The sequence below is a fragment of the Sipha flava genome, unplaced genomic scaffold (assembly GCF_003268045.1).
Source record: "Sipha flava isolate LNK unplaced genomic scaffold, YSA_version1 38_pilon_pilon, whole genome shotgun sequence".
Taxonomy (NCBI): Eukaryota; Metazoa; Arthropoda; class Insecta; order Hemiptera; family Aphididae; genus Sipha; species Sipha flava.
The window spans coordinates 2,295,774-2,313,725 of record NW_020273099.1 but is presented as its reverse complement, the minus strand read 5'-3'; the positions used below and the strand labels follow the sequence as shown (position 1 = coordinate 2,313,725).

The 17,952-nt window shown below is 24.7% G+C and overlaps 4 protein-coding genes across 5 annotated transcripts; 3 read left to right on the top strand and 1 right to left on the bottom strand.

Moving 5' to 3' along the window:
• Positions 1 to 1,262: 1,262 nt before the first annotated feature.
• On the top strand, positions 1,263 to 9,822 carry LOC112688419 (46 kDa FK506-binding nuclear protein-like). Of its 2 annotated transcripts, XM_025561588.1 has the most exons (9): positions 1,263 to 1,460; positions 2,924 to 3,019; positions 4,917 to 5,084; positions 5,146 to 5,265; positions 6,579 to 6,734; positions 8,621 to 8,913; positions 8,982 to 9,165; positions 9,230 to 9,410; positions 9,503 to 9,822. In XM_025561588.1, the coding sequence occupies exons 1-9, from the start codon at positions 1,454 to 1,456 to the stop codon at positions 9,582 to 9,584; spliced, it is 1,287 nt and encodes a 428-aa protein (XP_025417373.1). In that variant the 5' UTR covers positions 1,263 to 1,453; the 3' UTR covers positions 9,585 to 9,822. The 2 variants fall into 2 exon arrangements, with proteins under 2 accessions (XP_025417373.1, XP_025417372.1); XM_025561587.1 differs by lacking the exon at positions 1,263 to 1,460 and having other exon boundaries at positions 2,914 to 3,019.
• Positions 9,823 to 11,158: 1,336 nt separating this feature from the next.
• On the top strand, positions 11,159 to 11,942 carry LOC112688405. Its single transcript, XM_025561572.1, has 2 exons — positions 11,159 to 11,254; positions 11,397 to 11,942. Exons 1-2 carry the CDS (start codon positions 11,234 to 11,236, stop codon positions 11,745 to 11,747), a joined length of 372 nt encoding a protein of 123 aa, XP_025417357.1. The 5' UTR covers positions 11,159 to 11,233; the 3' UTR covers positions 11,748 to 11,942.
• Positions 11,943 to 12,310: 368 nt separating this feature from the next.
• On the bottom strand, positions 12,311 to 14,467 carry LOC112688337 (replication factor C subunit 3). Its single transcript, XM_025561495.1, has 7 exons — positions 14,247 to 14,467; positions 14,052 to 14,189; positions 13,816 to 13,981; positions 13,537 to 13,736; positions 12,883 to 13,001; positions 12,648 to 12,816; positions 12,311 to 12,570 (listed from the first exon to the last, which is right to left on the bottom strand). The coding sequence occupies exons 1-7, from the start codon at positions 14,331 to 14,333 to the stop codon at positions 12,382 to 12,384; spliced, it is 1,068 nt and encodes a 355-aa protein (XP_025417280.1). The 5' UTR covers positions 14,334 to 14,467; the 3' UTR covers positions 12,311 to 12,381.
• A 121-nt stretch (positions 14,468 to 14,588) lies between these two features.
• LOC112688301 (ubiquitin-like) lies at positions 14,589 to 17,600 on the top strand. Its single transcript, XM_025561435.1, has 4 exons — positions 14,589 to 14,700; positions 15,081 to 15,189; positions 17,156 to 17,373; positions 17,446 to 17,600. The coding sequence occupies exons 2-4, from the start codon at positions 15,087 to 15,089 to the stop codon at positions 17,575 to 17,577; spliced, it is 453 nt and encodes a 150-aa protein (XP_025417220.1). The 5' UTR covers positions 14,589 to 14,700; positions 15,081 to 15,086; the 3' UTR covers positions 17,578 to 17,600.
• The last annotated feature ends 352 nt before the right edge of the window (positions 17,601 to 17,952 follow it).

Genomic DNA, 17,952 nt, shown 5'->3' with positions numbered 1-17,952 from the left:
ATGCTGGGGGTTTCCGAAAATTTGTCGTGACACTGAGAATCTTGCTTATGCGATAATTTAAAATTTTATATTTATAAAATATGTTTATTCTTCTAAGAAAATATGTGGTGAATTTTGAATGACTCTAATAAAAAAATTGTTTATTACAATGTAGTTTTTATACTTTTAAAAAATAATAAATCATTAAAAAAATTGAATTTTTTATTTTTCTGATGGTGTAAAAACTGTCGAGAAGTCTTATAGTGTTAAAGTAATTTTTTTCGTAATATTGTGCTTCCTCCTTCCTTTCCACCCAAAAATCAAATACGTAATCGGCCCCCTCCGAAATGAAAACCTATATATGCCACTGGTCGTATCTAAAAAATTTTTTCAAGAGGGGTCCAAAACATGTATATTGTAATTTTATTGATTTATGATTTTAACTTTTGATATTTGGTTAAAAATAAAATAGAACAAGATTTAATCTTCTTTTATTAAAATTAATATCATATTTTCATATTTTCATATGATATAAAATTTAAAGCAGTCAATGATTAATTTGAGCTTTAGTCATTTTTGACTGAAAATATTAATGTTGGTATTAAAAATAAATAAGTATTTTAAACATTCGTAAAATATTGAAGAAATTTCGGGGGAGGTCCAGACATCTGGACCCCCCCCCCCTAGATACACCCATGGGTACCCCTGTATGCAATTATTTATTTCAACAAGGATATTTACAAAGTTTGACAATTTGACATACTCAACAATTTAACCAAAAAACAATTACATAGGTGCTTTATCTTAAACATTTTTGGAGTGGGTATTCCAAACAGAAATTATTAATTAATTAAATTAAATAACCAATGCGGGTATTATTACATATTATTAATTTTACATTAATTACGATCGTTCCAAGTCATGATAAAAAGTTTGAAAAATCTTATGAATTTGATTTAATTTTATCACAGAATATTTTTTTTTTAATTCAGTTATTAAAAATGTATTTTACAATTATAATAATTATTGTATTTTTAGTCACTTAACAATTTTTAGGGTTAGGGGGGCTAAGACCTGTACTAAGTCCCCTCAAGCCTCCTCACCACCACGATTGACGCCTATGGCGTAAGTATAAAGATTCCTAAAGTCTAAATTCAAAAAGGCTCGTCCATTTGTTTACAAATAATTCCCTCTATATGGTCATACTGTGAATTCACTAGATCCTTCGCATTTGGCATTCATATCATCGGTTTGGTTGGCCCCAGCACGGACTAACAAATAACCCTCTTTATAACTCGTGTTTTGTATGTTTCTAGTGGTTTACAATTTGATCACAAGGTTTCATTTTCGGCTTCCTATTCATACTGATCGTGTTGAATCTATGCGTGGAAGTCACGTTATTAACAATATTATTTTAATATTTTATTATTGATTATTTGTATTTTTTTTTTAATTTATAGTTCTAACCGACAAAATGTGGAGTAAGTGTTTACTTTATTTTTTATTAATATAATATAACATAATTAATTATTAACATTTTTTTCCATTGTATTAAATTATAATATTTCGAACGATTCTAGTTTAGCAACCCATCGGTTTTTTTAATTTTTTTTTCCAAAATGTGTGTTTTAAGGTGTTTTATAAGTATGTAAAAAAAAAAGAACTCCTGACAAACTTCGTTTTGAAGTTATTGATGACTTCAAAAACTGAAGTGATGTTCTTTGTGATATTTTCCCCTTCCGAATTTTGATTCGTTAATTTCAACAATTTACCCCGGTTCACCTACATACGAAGTATTTATGAAGAATAATTCATTAAAAATTGTCTAATAGTGTGAAAATTAAATAAAATTTTTTTGCAAAAGATGCGTGTGGTATCGGCAATGGCCAATGAAACTATTATACGAGTGTTCCGGCATTACGCTCCTCGGCGCCGTCGTTTCGCTCTGCAAATCGAAAATATCCCTCGACTTGCTATGTAAAACCACTTAAAGTAGGTAATAGGGACAATAAAAATGTAAATATTTGAAAATTAAAATTAAATATTCAATTTTAAGTAATTATTTTTGAAAAAAAAATGTGCGTTATGAAATAAATGAAGTTTTTGAAGTTTTTCATCAATAACTTCAAAACGAAGTTTGTCTGGAGTCCTTTTTTTTTTACATACTTATAAAACACCTTAAAACACATTTTGGAAAAAAAAATTAAAAAAACCGATGGGTTGCTAAACTAGAATTATGCCTAATATTTAAGCATATTGATTGGTGATTGTTAGGGTTCGGGATTAGTTGCATTTGCATATTGTTCAATAATAACTGCAGAATAGTTAGGTATAAATTTGTTTTAAGTCATAACTTATTGAAATACAAAAATATTAATTAAATATTTTCACATATTTGACAAATTTTCGTTAGATGTAAACTAAATTTATTTTAAAGATTAATGCTAACATTATTTTTTTTTACTTTCATGCATCGGTCAATAAGCCTAATAATAGAACGAGTCAGGACAGGGCAACAAAGGAAATGCCTAATTGTTCCTGCATATACTATCGGTTATTATAAATCGTTTAGAGTATGCAAAAAGAAAATATATATTGAGTTCGTTTTTTTTATCATTGTAGAAGATGAAAAGAAAGAAATCAAACATACACAGTAATATAATTTTTATAGTTTTATTGTTGTCAAAAATTCTAATTAAAAAAAATTTAAATGAATTTTTAATAAAAAAAAAATTTAAATGAACAAATTACATTTTGTATTTGTCATTAAAAAGACAGATGCATATTCGGTTAATTGAGTGTATATTTCCTACAATTTGTATGCATTAGGTTCTGAACCCAAGTGGTTATTCTTATGTTAATGATTGGTTAATTGTATTATTAAATAAACATTTTTTAACATGCTAAGTTTTACAATATATTTATATTGTATCAATGTTTACAGGCATAATAATGGAACCTGGTAAAACTTATAGCACAGTAGTAGAAAAAACATTCCATCTTTCTATGGCTACACTTGATATAGCTAGTGTTAAAAAAGGTATGTATTAATCCCTTTTGAAGTAGTCTTAGTGATAAAAAATTTGTATATGTATGAAGTTACATTAAACTTTCATTTAGTCCTATTTATTGAATAGTAATTATGTTGTAGAATTGTATTATTAGTAGATATATATATGTCTATGTATAAATAGCATATTAAGTGATACAAAAATATTTGCATCAGTATTAATATGATTGTACAAGTGAATAATATTATGGTTTCATAACCATAAATATATTTCATACGTTTCTATTAAATGTATAGTTTGAGATGTATTTTTTGAATGTTCATATTTTTTATGGTGAAATTAATGTACTTAACAAGATGGTAAATTATTTTTGAAAAACCTATTGCTAATTTATATCCTTATTGACTATAGAATAGTATAATAAAGTTGAATATTCACAATTGCCTGGATCATATTAATAGTGTAATGCTGTTTTACAACTGGAGGTTTCAACAATACTTTTTTTTTATTATTATTATAAATATCTTAAACAATCACAATAGTATTATAAATTATGTACCATCTTTGGTTTTATTAATCCATCTTGACTCATATACAATCTTAATTCTACTACTTGCACAGAGAGCTATTGTTCAGCTATATTTGATCATAAAAGTAATAATTTAGGGACAAATAAATGTATAATAATATATAGTTAATAAGCTAATATTGAATAAAAACTATATTTTTTTAAATTCATATAAATTATAATTATAATAATTTATATGTTACATATTATAAAATGTAATGTAATTTTATTTTTGTCAAAATTGTTATTCTAAGAAATTTTAATTTTTGGAACTTAATTTGTTGAAACCAATTAGATAAACTTATTAAAATCAAAAATGCAATTAAAACATTGATAAAAAATTGTCAAAAAATTGATACCCAGTAAATTAAATCTGATCAAATATGTATACGCATCAGATTAATTACAGTCTTCCTATTTAATTTAATAATGCAATTTTTGGCAATTTTCAACAATTTTGCAATTTTTTGCAAATTTTTGTATAATTCACGTGATAAAATATACAAATTATTATTTCCAAAGTGATTTTACAAAAAAAATATAATTACGATGTAAATTTTTACAAATAGTTAAATGTAGTTTATGGATTTTTAAAATTATATTTATTTGGGTTATCCACAAAACTCACAAGTTTAGAAGAATAAAATAGTTACTTAATAGTTCAAAAATATTTAGTATAAATATTTCTATAAATATTTTTTCCGGTCCTAATGGAAAATAGTTAAAGATAAATTAAAATATGTCTTAGAAAGAAATGAATGATATAAAACTATTAAAACTTACTCTGAGGTTATGGCAAGAAATCAAAATGTTAATTTAGATATAACATCCAATTTTTAAACAATTTTAAATTTGTATCGATAACAAGTGTTGATTTTGAAAGTACTTTTTTATTATATAAACATATTTTAAGTGACAGACAATTTAATTTTCAAGAACACAATTTATAGATGTATATAATTATAAATTTTAATTAAAAAAAATTATTTATTTTGTAAATATAATATAAATGTCCATAATATTATCTTAGTAAGTAATTAATGATTATATATTTGATATGATATATAATATATATTTGATTTTACTATGTAATTTTAATGTATTTCATTGCAATTTTAACATATTTATACTGCAATTTTGATACATCTTTATTGCAATTTTGGCATCGTTTTAGTGCAATTTTAAGATAATTTGAATGCAATTATATCTGGTCTTAAGTTATGATTATATTAAAAATATCGCAATATTTTTAATGTATATTGATATAAAGATTTAAATATTATTGAAAATTCTTAATTAATTATTACAAAATAAAATATTTTTATTTATTTATAATTTAACTGGTTTATTTTATTTAGCCGATGACATCCATACAGTATATATAGAAACTAATGATGGTCCACGAGTAATCCTTTGTCACTTATCAAAATCATCAAATATGTTTCAATGTGCATTAGATCATGTTATCACAACAGGAACAGATTTAAAATTTGTTACATCAGCTACTGCAAATATACATATGACTGGTATTTAGTTATTTCTGAAATAATATATATTAATAAATAATATTTTATTGTATTTTTATAGGATATGTAGATGATTTAGATGAAGAAGATGATGAGGATCAGATATTCTCTGATTTAGAAAGTCAAGAAGAAGAAGAAGAAGAAGAAACACAAATTTCAAAGAAACAATCAGCAGTAAAGGGTTAGTCTTTAACTAAATATTTCATTGACTATTTTTAAATTTTTCATTTAATATTGTATAAACTATTTCCATTAAGGGGTTGTAAGCTATTATTATTTTCTTTTTCTTTCTATCACAAGCAATATAGGGATTTAGACGTTTTCAATTTCTAATGTACCAATTGATCCAATGATATGATAAGGATTTTGAAAACTGATTTAAATTTGTTAGAGGCTCTTTTTGATCAACTTTCCCACTTCTGATTTTATCTTCCTAAATTTCACAAAATAAGATTAAACAAATTGGAAACAAAAATTAATTTTTGGGTATGTTAAATACAGAATTTGAGAAAGTCAATTCTAAAAATACTTCATGAATTTACAATTCAAATTAGTTTTCAAAATCCTTATTGTCTTAATAGATTGATCGGTATAAGGATTTGCATTTCATTTAATTATGTTTAGTACAGTGTTTAAAAAATGTGTTTTACATCATATGTTTAAAAATGTTTTTTAATAAATTCTTTTAATATTTAAAAAAAAAACTATGTATTATTATTCAAATTTTATTTGTTTTCGGTCTTTTATATAAGTAATAACAAATTATATTAATTGATATTGATGGTAAATTATAATTTTGATAGGATAAATATTTATGATAGTATTCAAGTAAGTAAAGTGATATTATGATGATTTTATTCTATATAATTGCTTCATAATTATTACTTTTCTTTGGTTTTAATTGTCATGATCACTTATTAGAGTGTGATGAAACTATAAACACTTTACAGGATGTAAAGTACAGGATGTACTTTACAGTACTTTACATTTTAAACTGACAATGATTTATGATCACCACAACTATTAGCTTATAGTAGTGATGAACGATTAGATTAGAGTCTATTACAGCAATTTAAAAATTTTAAAATTAATTTATGTACAGAAAACTACAATCGAGTATATCAAATGATAATTTTATATAACATCATCATTGTAAATTTTCAATGCTAAAATTACATATTATGTTCTTAATGTAAATGAGTATGTTAGTTTAATTATTTCTTATTAAATTTATTTGAACTTTTATTAAATAAATAAATTAGAATTGTAGAAATTCTGGCTAAATATTTAAATTCTATTGTTTTCTGTTATTTCATACTTAATTATTTTCAATTTATTAAGAGGACTGAAATATCTATCTTATAAGAATTTAAAAGATTTTTAAAGTGTTAAATGATTATTTAATTGATTTATAAATTTTTTTTTTGTTTTTTGATTTTTCAAGAGTATTGTATTTATTGCTATTGCATTAATATTTATATAACTTTGATGTAGGAGGTAAACGCAAAGCTGAAAATAGTTTTTCCAAAAAACCTAAATCTATTAAATTAGATGAAATTAAGTCTACTAATAGCGATGATGATGATGAAGATGAAGATGAAAGTGACGAGACCTTGGATTTTGAAGATGATAGTGATAATGGCCTTACAGGTAGTTATTTAATTAAATCTTCTGAGTAAGGTATTTTATATAATTTATATTTTCTTATAGAAATGTTTTCAAGTTAAATTTCTATTTGAATATTGGTTGTATTTTTTTTTTTATATATATACATCAATCTGGAACATTGATGATGTTTTTTCAAACTTTTTCAACTATGAGTAAAAACTTCAAAATAAATAATATCTATTAAAATTTAATCGATTTTGAAATAGTTGATTTTTCTTTGTCTATAGTTACATCATTTGTAAAAATATACTACTTAATATTTATATTTTTTGTTATGAAAAATTATTATTTACAATCTGTATGTAAAAAATATGAAGGTCCGCTACGCTGCAGCGGTAGCGGTATCATTGGCGATTTTATAGCTCGCACAAATGTCGATAGTGATGACTTGTGGATTTTTAATTAAACTTTTTAAATTCCCGAGAAATAATAAACTGTCATAAATTCACATTGCATTGTGACGATTTTCCAATATTATATGATTTATAATAACATAAATAAATGGTTTTGTAGTACAGTATTTTATTATAGTATAATGTTAAGGAATAAAATAAAACTAATTGCTTATACCTGTAATTACAGTTATGAGTAATAATTACTTACTGACTAGTAACTATTGTATAATACATATGTACGTTAACTCATATTATTTAATATATACATAGATAGGATCACAGGGGACTGTGACCCACCTAATTCATTTTTGTTTTTAAATTTGAATTTAATACAAATATAATTGGGTATTTGTTTATTATTATTTCCTTTTTTGAAATAAATGAGTACTAAAGCATAGTTATGAAAAAAGTATATTTATAGCTATCATCCTTAATTTCATTATGTTAATTTGGAGGCTAAATAGTTAACAATTTAAGATTACGGATTTTCCTCTTGTTGTAAATGTATTTATCTACACACACATATATTTCTTAGCACATTAGTTTGCAGTCAACACAGTTCTGCACATTTGTCATTTACTACATTTTGTACATAAATTTTGTTATGACAAACTATTGACAATCTATGCAGTGATTCACCTCATAATTATTATAATTATAATATATAATAATAAAATATGTTAATGAATGCTAAATATAAATTTCACTTAACTATAGATACATAGCTTTTCATTCTCTTGTATATGGTAATAACTAATAAGTAATAAAATGCTATTTGAAATATTGGCATTGAATTTAATGACGGCGAATTTCAAGTGAAATTTCAAAAACTGCTGGGTGGTAGCGGTTAAATTCGAGCATGCAGCAGTATCTATAAAAACCATGCTGCAATATTGTACCACACCCGATTTATAGCTGCAGTGTGTGCGAACCTTAATTTGTGATTTTTATATAAAAAAATTATTTACCAAGGTTTTTATTTATATAAGTTTAATATAAAATCATAAGTTTGGGCATAAGTTGTGGATTTTAAGCCATCAAAATCATTAAAAACAGATTTAACTAAATGGCTTTATAATCATTATTCTATTCTTTATTTTGTTATTATAAATATGTTTAAATACTACGCTCAAGCAGTATAGGCCTATGACTTCTAATTCATTTATCTTCATTTGTGCTGGTCCATTAATATGGTCAAATAGCTAATTAATTTTTACCTCTTTTTTTTTTTTTAAAAAATTCTATTTTTCTTTGATAATATTTAATATTTTGTTTTAATAAGTTATTATTTTAATTATAATAGTATTTTTGAAACATATTAAGTATTTTTATAACTATACATCTGTATTTCATTTTAAAGTTTATATATATTTCCTTGCATGTTTTCAATTTAAATTGTAACTTTGTTGGGCATTATTTATGAAATAAAATACAAAAATATTTTATGTATATTGATTTAATTTTATTTGTTAGTAAGTGATATGTTTGACGATGAAGCTGAATCAGATGATGAAGTAGAAGATTATGATGAAGATGATGATGAAGATAATGAAGAAGAATCAGATGAAAGTGATGATGAAGTTCAACCACAATCCACTAAGAAAGCTAAGATTAATGGGAATGAACAAAAAACTCCCAAAAAAGAACAGAAAACCCCACTTAAAAGCCAGGAAAAAACGCCAAAAACTCAAGAAAAGACACCAAAAGCTCAAGATAAGACATCCAAGGGTCAAAAAACACCTGATGCAAATAAGTCATTGATTAATGTAAATTTTTATTTTTAGTCTTGTATAATTTAGATTGATTTATATAATGTAATGATATGTTATATTAGGGTACAACTGAAAGTAATAAGAAAAAGAAAAATAAGGAACCTAAAACTCCTTTGGACGGATTAAAAACCAAGCCAGATACTCCCTTGCCCAAAGACAAATTAAATCAACAGCAAAAGTTGAATGGTGGAGTTATAATTAGTGACATTAAAGTTGGAGATGGTGCTGTTGCCAAACCAGGAAAAAATGTAGAGTCCCGATTTATTGTATATATTAATTTATACTATCATCTATAATATTTGTATTTAACATGTTAAAGTATACTATGTTGGTCGCTTGAAATCTACTGGTAAAGTTTTTGATTCAATGCAGAAAGGTCCTGGATTTAGTTTTGGACTACAGCGTGGTGAAGTTATTAAGGGCTGGGATATTGGTATCGCTGGTATGAGAGTTGGAGGAAAAAGAAAAGTTATATGCCCTCCTAATATGGCGTAAGTATTTTAATTTGATGTGCTGAATTATTATTATTCTTAATGTTTTTAAATTAGTTTTAATATACATATTAATAAAAAAAAAATTTCAGGTATGGCGCTAAAGGAAGTCCACCTGAAATTCCTCCAAATAGCACATTAGTTTTTGATGTGGAACTTAAACATATAAATTAAGTTAATTCATAATGTCATTGATTCCGACTGATATTCCTATTATTATTTGCTAATTTTCATTATTTTTTATAAGAATCACAAATTTAAATAGTACTTCCCTTTGAATACAAAAAATTCATATTTTAAACCATTGTATTACCATAGTTAATAAGTTTAGCTGATATCTATCTGCATTTTTTATTTCACCATATTAACATAATGCAGCCTTTAAGACCTGATAAGATTATAACGTATTATTATGTAATGTTAAAGAAATATAGAATTATCTAATCAAAATGTTGTAATTTTAATTTTGTGAAACAATAATTGACTATATTTTTACTATTTAAAATTAATTTGTTAATAAAGAATATTGTGAATGGCAATTTGTGTGTACTTTTATTAAATATTTATTTATATCTTATTTGTATAATAAAATATATATCTAATAAAATAAAAATGTATACATTACAGGCCTATAAAGAAAATACATTTATTATAAACTAAAAGTAGAAACAGTGCATCGTTTTAATTTGCAACATAATTTATAGAATTTAGTTGTGCACAATGAGACTTAATTTAATTTATTGCGTAAGGGCAGTTAAATTTATTTATTTTTATGAATAGATGAGGTCTGTAATTTGTAGGTAACAAACGAACTGTAATCAGATAACTTTGTAAAAAAAGTAACACTTGTAGTAAAATATGATCTTGCTTTAAATCATTTATGCCGAGATTGTTTCTCTCAAACATGGTAATGAGGTTTATATGGGTTTGTTCGCTATCAACAAAATTTGTTAAGGCCCGAGTCAAAATTATAAATGCTTAATATTTACAATTCTGACTCGGACCTTAGGTAATATATAGATCTACTAGTATCCATCTTCATGGTTCTATGATGTGTTCTAAATGTTTTGTAAAAGTCAGTCGGCTGACATCTTAAAGACACTAAATAGGAGTATCCATTCACCGGTGTTATCGATATGCACCAGATAATATGGCTTACACGATGTCCGACTGATGACTGATATAAACAGTATCAGGAGCTAAGTGCCCACAGAGCACTGAAGGTCTTATTCAAGCCAATATACTTGACCAGCTTTCCGGTATGACAGAACAAGTCTTACCAACAGCATAATAAATTGGGATAAATTTAAAGAAATTTTAGACCAAAATATAAACTTAAACAGTAAAAACCTCAATTAACATCAAAAACGCTGTTTAATACCTTACAGAGTTCATTCAATCAGGAGTATTGAAAACATTAAATCCTCTAATACTTGCCCTTAATTTTAACATCATCTAGGTATTCCCCCGAGAAGGATAAAGAGAAACTGGTGCCGAGATAATAAAGATAAAAAAGTAAAATATAAAAAAAATCAAGCCTATCAAGCCAAAAGTGTTACAACTGGGTAACTTCTTCTAATTAAGCCACTCATGTCATCAAAAAATAAATATATAAAACATGCTTATAGTAAAAAAAACTTACAGATTGTATATATTCTAATAAATAACAAAAAAAAAAACAATTTATAAACCACAAACTATGATACTAATATAATGGGAACAAGAGTTTATCATTAGATATAACGTGGGAATGTATTATAAATTTTATTTTATCAATTAAAAAAAAAAACAATTTTGATATAGTATACTTGTATGTGTTAGAAATGGTATATATAAATATGTGTGTAAGTTGTTTATAATAATTTATTACTTTTTAATTTACTACACCAAGTTATTGAGCTGTATAAAAATATTAAATTCAAAATGCATTTTTTTTCATTAATTTTAATACCAAAAGATTATAATTCATGTGTGAAATTTTTCCAGCAACATACAGACACTTTATGTGAAAAATGTGGTATTGAAAAAACTTTTATAGTAGATAAACCATTACATCTCACCATGGCTGTTTTGGACATCGATTATGGTGCATTTATTAGACGCCCATTGGATTGGACATTTGAATATGAAATACCCCAATTTGTATTAAACAACAGATTCAAATTCACCTTGAAGATAAAAACTTCAACAAATGACCAAGAAGTAATAATTTGTCACTTACATGAAGGTAACAAGTATCAATCAAATATAGATTTACACTTGAAATCTGGGACAAGTGTTGTGTTTTCTTGTCAACAAACATGTAGTATACATCTTAGTGGTTATTATTTGAATTGAGATTCATGTTTTATTTTTTTTTACATATTTGTTTTAATTATTCATTGAATTACTTTTAGCAATGTAGTCAAAACACGAGGAATATCTGAAGTTAAGACCAATATAACATGTGACTAATGAGATTTATGGTTAAAAAATATTGATAATTTTATTCCGATTTCTTAAAAATAATAAATTAAATAAAGGAAATGCATTTAACATGCTAATATTAACAATATATGTGTATATTGATATCTTAAATATATATTTTGATAATAAGACCACAAGCATTATCTTTAATAGTCTATAAGCAATTAAGTTTCCTTAGTTATCCAAGTCAATAGTTCAAACAAAGAAAACATATAAAGGGAAATAATTTGTATTATCTGTAACCAGAATAAGATTTTTGAACATTTATTAAACTTATCTACAAAATATAAACTATAAGTTATTGTTCTATTATTTATTTATTGAAATTTTTTCTTTAAATTAAATGTGTAATACAAATGTAAATAATGAATATTAATAAAATAATAGTACAAATGTTATATCAGTTAAAAAAATTAAAATAATTAAGATCAGTGTAGAATGTATTATTCATTCAATATATTCAGTGGGTCAGCTCATGTTTAGATTAATATTCAAAATGTACAAATTAAAATATACCATTTAATGATTCTTCCATAAATTTCGAGTAAAGTAACATAAATTTTGCTACAAAAGCCTCCAAATGGAACACTGCTTTATTACCTTTTAACAAATTATGTTCATAAAACGAAGCCATTTCAACTATATCATGTTTTAATGACATGTCACAGTTTTTCACCAATTCTTTCAGTAAAAACTAAAAATTGCAAAAATAATAATAAAATAAATAAATAAAATAATTAATTAGGTTTAGATCAATATATCAATAATTACTTTAAAAATAACATTATTTGGAATGCCATGAATAATTAATTCATAAAGCATAGATCGAACTTCAAGCAATTTTCCAGGAGTTTGCTGACTTAATATCTGTTTGGCTGTATCATTAATAAAAAGTTGCCAATCTGGAACAACAACACTTTGTAGTACATCAAATGGATACCTATATATAAAATAAATGGTTAGTAAAAATTAAATTATTAGATTTGGGGTTTAATTGAGTACTAACTGTTTGACTTTACTAGCTTCTAACATTAGTATTCCTCGTCTTAAGTTGCGTTCACAGTTTTGTGATACAGTTAAAGCCAACTCATCAGGTAAATTTAATCCTTCTTTTTTGCAAATGGTCTAAGCATAAAATAAAACGACTATAGTAATTAGTGGCATATTTGTGTATGTGTATGTATGGTGAAGCTCCCCCTGGTCTTGACCTCCCCAGAAGAAAAAGACTCAAAAGTCATAAATTATTTGCTACAAAAGTATAGAGAAAGAGCATTCATTTATATCATGTTGTTAATATGTTTGTATATGTTGGTATGTTTGTATAAAAATATTTAGGTGATAATATAATTATTACCTTATATGTACTTTTATAATATTATAAAATACTTATATTTAAGAAAAATGTTAACCCCTCCACAAAAAATTTCAAAATTTATCATTGATAGTAATTTCTACAATTGAGATTACATAATTTAAAATATTCTTAGTAATTTTATAATCATTGAAATTTTGTTTTTTAAAAGCATTTTTATACGTTAAATTTTATATACTTATAATATAATATAATAATTGAGTCATTGTAATGAAACAAACTTTTTTTTATGAATTTCTTTCAAAAAATTAAATATTGTAGTACCTACTTCAGTAAAAAATTGATTACTTTTAAAATTGAACTAATATCTTCTTGAGTTGGAGCTGGTACACGTACAGCTAAACATCTGCTCCTTATGGCAGGAATTACTTGAGCAATGGAATTAGCACACAAAATTATACGACATGTGGTCATATATTTTTCCATAGTACGTCGCAATGCTTGTTGAGCTTCTTTGGTAAGTTGGTCTACTTCAGTCAATAAAATCACTAAAATACAAGTATTTAAAGATATAATTAAGTAAATACAAATTAATAGATAAAAAAAAAAAAATACAAAAATTATCACCTTTGAAGTGTCGCTGTTTAGTAGAATCTAATTGATGAGTTTGTGCGACATTTTTAATAAGTTCCATAACTACAATACGGTCATACATTCCAGCATCACTAGCATTAACTTCTATATGATAATTGCTGGCTACAGTCATTATTTCAAACTTTTTATTTGAAGGAGTCTAAAAATAATATAAAAAACTATATAGAAATAATTTAAATTGCTAAATGAATAATTATTTTATATTATACCATGAAATTCATATGTTCTGTACGTAATTTTTCAACACCAGGACCATATAGTTGTCGTAACAATGCTAAAATTCGAGTTTTTTTCCCAGCTCCATTTGGTCCATAAAACAGTAAATGTGGAAAATCACCTTGATTTACCTATATAGTATTTTAAAATAATAAGTGGAGTTTATTACAACAATCCAATTTACTTACAAGATTTACTAGATGTTGAGCTTGATCTTTGTGATAGTCAACTTTATGTAAATTATTGGGCCTATACTTATCTGCCCACAAACTCATTGTATTTAGAAGTGGAACAAACAATAAACAAAGATAATCTTAAACTAATAAAATCTAATGAATTTACTTTTTAATCTACAATAGTACTAAACTGTTTAAAGCGTAGTTTTGCAAAAAATAGTTTTGTGTTGTTATCTACATAAATTAATGTATAAATATTGGCGGGAAAATAAATCGAAAATGATAAAATAACAAGGAAAGTATTAAAGAGATATTTTAAGTTTTTAAAATTAGCAGCTTGTTTGTTATGTTTATCAAATATTAAGGTTATGTCATATATTTCAATTCAATATTAGGATTATTTATGGCCTCGGTTGCTAATTTGCTCTAGGATTTAAATGAAATTCGAATTGTGTGTAGTTAGTTCGTAAGTATTTTCCTCGTGTTATCTTGAATATTTTATTATTAGTTAATATTCGAGTAATTATTTTATGTAGAGTTTTTAGGTTAATAATTCTTGTAGTTTTGAATATTTTTATTAAAAAGAAATCATTTTTATTTAATAATAAATTAATATATATATATATAAATGCATCTGCATCGTAACTCTAATTTTTTTATCCAATTTTATTAATAAAAAAATATTAAATTCTTATTTTTGTTGTATTTTTTAAATAATAATTATATTTTTTAATAATATAATTCAAAATATCTAAATTGTTTTTACAATTGGTTGTTTTATTATAATTCATTTTTCATTAGAAGTAGTAAATACTTATTTATTATTATTTGTTGTAATTATTTAAGGTCAAAATGCAAATCTTTGTTAAAACCCTTACGGGTAAGACAATTACTCTTGAAGTTGAATCATCAGATTCTATTGAAAATGTGAAAGCTAAAATTCAAGATAAAGAAGGTAAATTGAAAGTTAGATAGTTTTTTTATATTATGATATTCATTCTTATTAATTATAAAACGAATATGATACCTATATTACCATATTAAAATAAATAATTTAATATTAGGTATAATACTAAATTATGTAAAATAATCCAAGTACCTAATTTAATTATTCGGCATAATTCTAATTTAGCAACCTAACGATTTTTTTAATTTTTTTTCTCCAAAATGTGTGTTCTAGGGTGTTTCATAAGTATGCTAAAAAAAAGTAGCCCGGACAAACTTCGTTTTGAAGTTATTGAAGAAAAACTTAAAAACTCCTTTTTTTTCATAACGCGTATTTCTTGTTTAAAAAAATAATTAGAATTGAATATTTTATTTTAATTTTCACATATTTACATTTTTATTGTTCCTGTTACCTACTTTAGGTGGTTTTGCATAGCAAGTCAAGGGATATTTTCGATTTGCGGAGCGAAGCAACGGCTCTGAGGAGCATAGCAACGAGTGCTGAAACACTTGTATAATAGTTTCATTGGCCATTGCCGATACCACTTGCATCTTTTGCAAAAAAATTTTATTTAATTTTCACACTATTAGACAATTTTTAATGAATTATTCTTCATAAATACTTTGTATGTAGGTAGACCGGGGTCAATTGTTGAAATTGATGAATCAAAATTTGGAAGGGGAAAATATCACAAAGGACATCACTTTAAGTTTTTCATCAATAACTTCAATACGAAGTTTGTCCGGGGTTTTTTTTTTTATATACTTATAAAACACACATTTTGGAAAAAAATAAATTGATAAGTTACTAAATTAGAATCGTTCCAATTATTTTATCAAAGTATTCAAACTATTAAAGTTATTTCAATAATGGATTAGGAGTTATTCAGTTATGAAATTAATTATCTTATAATCTTACAAATATCTACTAAAATAAAAAATAATTATTAGTTCAGTAATTCTTAAATTATTATTAAATTAGGTACCCATGTACTATGCTATCTACCTAAAACTTAACCGTATTTTATACATTAAAATTTATCCAATTGAAAATTATTTAATGTATTGCATGTGAGTGGTGATCATTGTTGTTAAGTATTTTATAATATTGTTATACCTCGTTATACATTATTTTTACATCATCCCAGAAAACTTCTTATAAGTCGTGTTGCGTATTAATGACTACTATCATTTTTTATGTTGAATGACCATTGATACATCATTATCTACATTTGGAATTATATCACCATTCTTCAATCGTCTCCTATTATATTTATGCTTACTTTAAAATAATAATTTAGCGACACGATAGGTAGCACACTTCATAAGTATCTTAAATTAGTATTAATATATGTTAAAAATAATCCATGTACTGCTACGAATGCTAGTGTAAAAATAATAAAATTAAAAACGTATACAAAATTATTTTATTTCTAATAATTACAAAATTAATTTATTTTAATTTTATGGCTCATAGAAACTGATGACATATTATTTCTCAACATATGAAATTATATGTGATGATATTGATCTAGTTTTATTAGTTATAGAATAATGATATTAATGCCCACCTCTATTTACTTTGTAAACGCTTATATATATATATTTGTCTATATTCATATACATATTATAAGTTTATTACATCATTAATATTTGTTAGGTCTTTTTTATAAAAATTATTTTATTTATTAATATATATTTATTTTTCTTGCTCTTTGTACTGTATAATATTAACTTAGCTCTACCTTGTCAATCATTAAATTTAGTTAGATGAAGGAATAATGTTAGTGTATCAAATTCTACAATAATTAATTAACTTTTAGAAGTAATTTAGAGTCCTTGATACATTTTTTTGAAATTAAATTACAGAAATTTCTCAACTGTTATAATGAATAATAAATATTTTTATGGGTTTTAACTGTTATAACTTTAACATTAATTTATTCTAAATGTTTATTCAAGTATAAATGATTCAGGAATTCCCCCGGATCAACAACGTCTTATTTTTGCTGGCAAGCAATTGGAAGATGGTCGCACTTTGTCTGATTACAATATCCAGAAAGAGTCTACGCTTCATTTAGTACTCCGTTTAAGAGGTGGTGCTAAAAAACGAAAGAAGAAGAACTATTCCACACCCAAGAAGATTAAACATAAGAAGAAGAAGGTCAAATTAGGAATCCTTAAATTTTACAAAGTGAGATTAATAAATTGTTTTGTATATTAAACTTTTAAATTATTTATTTATAAAATAAATAATTATTTATAGGTTGATGAAAGTGGTAAAGTACATAGATTAAGGAAAGAATGTACATCCGAAAACTGTGGGGCTGGAGTTTTCATGGCCGAGATGTCCAACAGATTCTATTGTGGAAAGTGTAGTTCAACTATTGCTAAATAAACTGTATAGTAATTAAAGTTCAATACAATATATTTTTTAAAAAAATGTGTTACATTATTGTTTATCAATAAGTAATAGTCTATACTAGTGGTTCCCAATCGGTATGCCACGATAAATCTATAAAGTGTTTTATAAGTATGTATTTACCAGCTTATTATCAATATTCAATGAAAACCAATCGAACTAATCATAGATACATATATATACGAGTATCTATAATATGGATTAATGCCACAAATATTTTGTTGGAGATGAAGTGTGCTGCATTGTTAAAAAGGTTGAAAACCACTGATCTATACTCAGTACACATTAAGAGTGTCACATAGTCAAAATAATTTCTTATTGCTATAGTTCAACATGGTAGGGAAGGGGGTT

What these genes read in the sequence shown, in the direction of transcription:
- LOC112688419 (XM_025561587.1), top strand. Translation starts at nt 2,914, where the DNA reads ATGTTTACAGGCATAATAATGGAACCTGGTAAAACTTATAGCACAGTA. An exon ending in TATAGCTAGTGTTAAAAAAG is followed by an intron (nt 3,020 to 4,916) that starts GTATGTATTAAT and finishes TATTTTATTTAG; the next exon opens with CCGATGACATCCATACAGTA. An exon ending in TGCAAATATACATATGACTG is followed by an intron (nt 5,085 to 5,145) that starts GTATTTAGTTAT and finishes GTATTTTTATAG; the next exon opens with GATATGTAGATGATTTAGAT.
- LOC112688405 (XM_025561572.1), top strand. Translation starts at nt 11,234, where the DNA reads ATGGTATATATAAATATGTGT. An exon ending in TGGTATATATAAATATGTGT is followed by an intron (nt 11,255 to 11,396) that starts GTAAGTTGTTTA and finishes AAATTTTTCCAG; the next exon opens with CAACATACAGACACTTTATG.
- LOC112688337 (XM_025561495.1), bottom strand. Translation starts at nt 14,333, where the DNA reads ATGAGTTTGTGGGCAGATAAGTATAGGCCCAATAATTTACATAAAGTT. An exon ending in CAGAACATATGAATTTCATG is followed by an intron (nt 13,982 to 14,051) that starts GTATAATATAAA and finishes TATTATTTTTAG; the next exon opens with ACTCCTTCAAATAAAAAGTT. An exon ending in TAAACAGCGACACTTCAAAG is followed by an intron (nt 13,737 to 13,815) that starts GTGATAATTTTT and finishes CTTGTATTTTAG; the next exon opens with TGATTTTATTGACTGAAGTA.
- LOC112688301 (XM_025561435.1), top strand. Translation starts at nt 15,087, where the DNA reads ATGCAAATCTTTGTTAAAACCCTTACGGGTAAGACAATTACTCTTGAA. An exon ending in TAAAATTCAAGATAAAGAAG is followed by an intron (nt 15,190 to 17,155) that starts GTAAATTGAAAG and finishes TAAATGATTCAG; the next exon opens with GAATTCCCCCGGATCAACAA. An exon ending in GAATCCTTAAATTTTACAAA is followed by an intron (nt 17,374 to 17,445) that starts GTGAGATTAATA and finishes AATTATTTATAG; the next exon opens with GTTGATGAAAGTGGTAAAGT.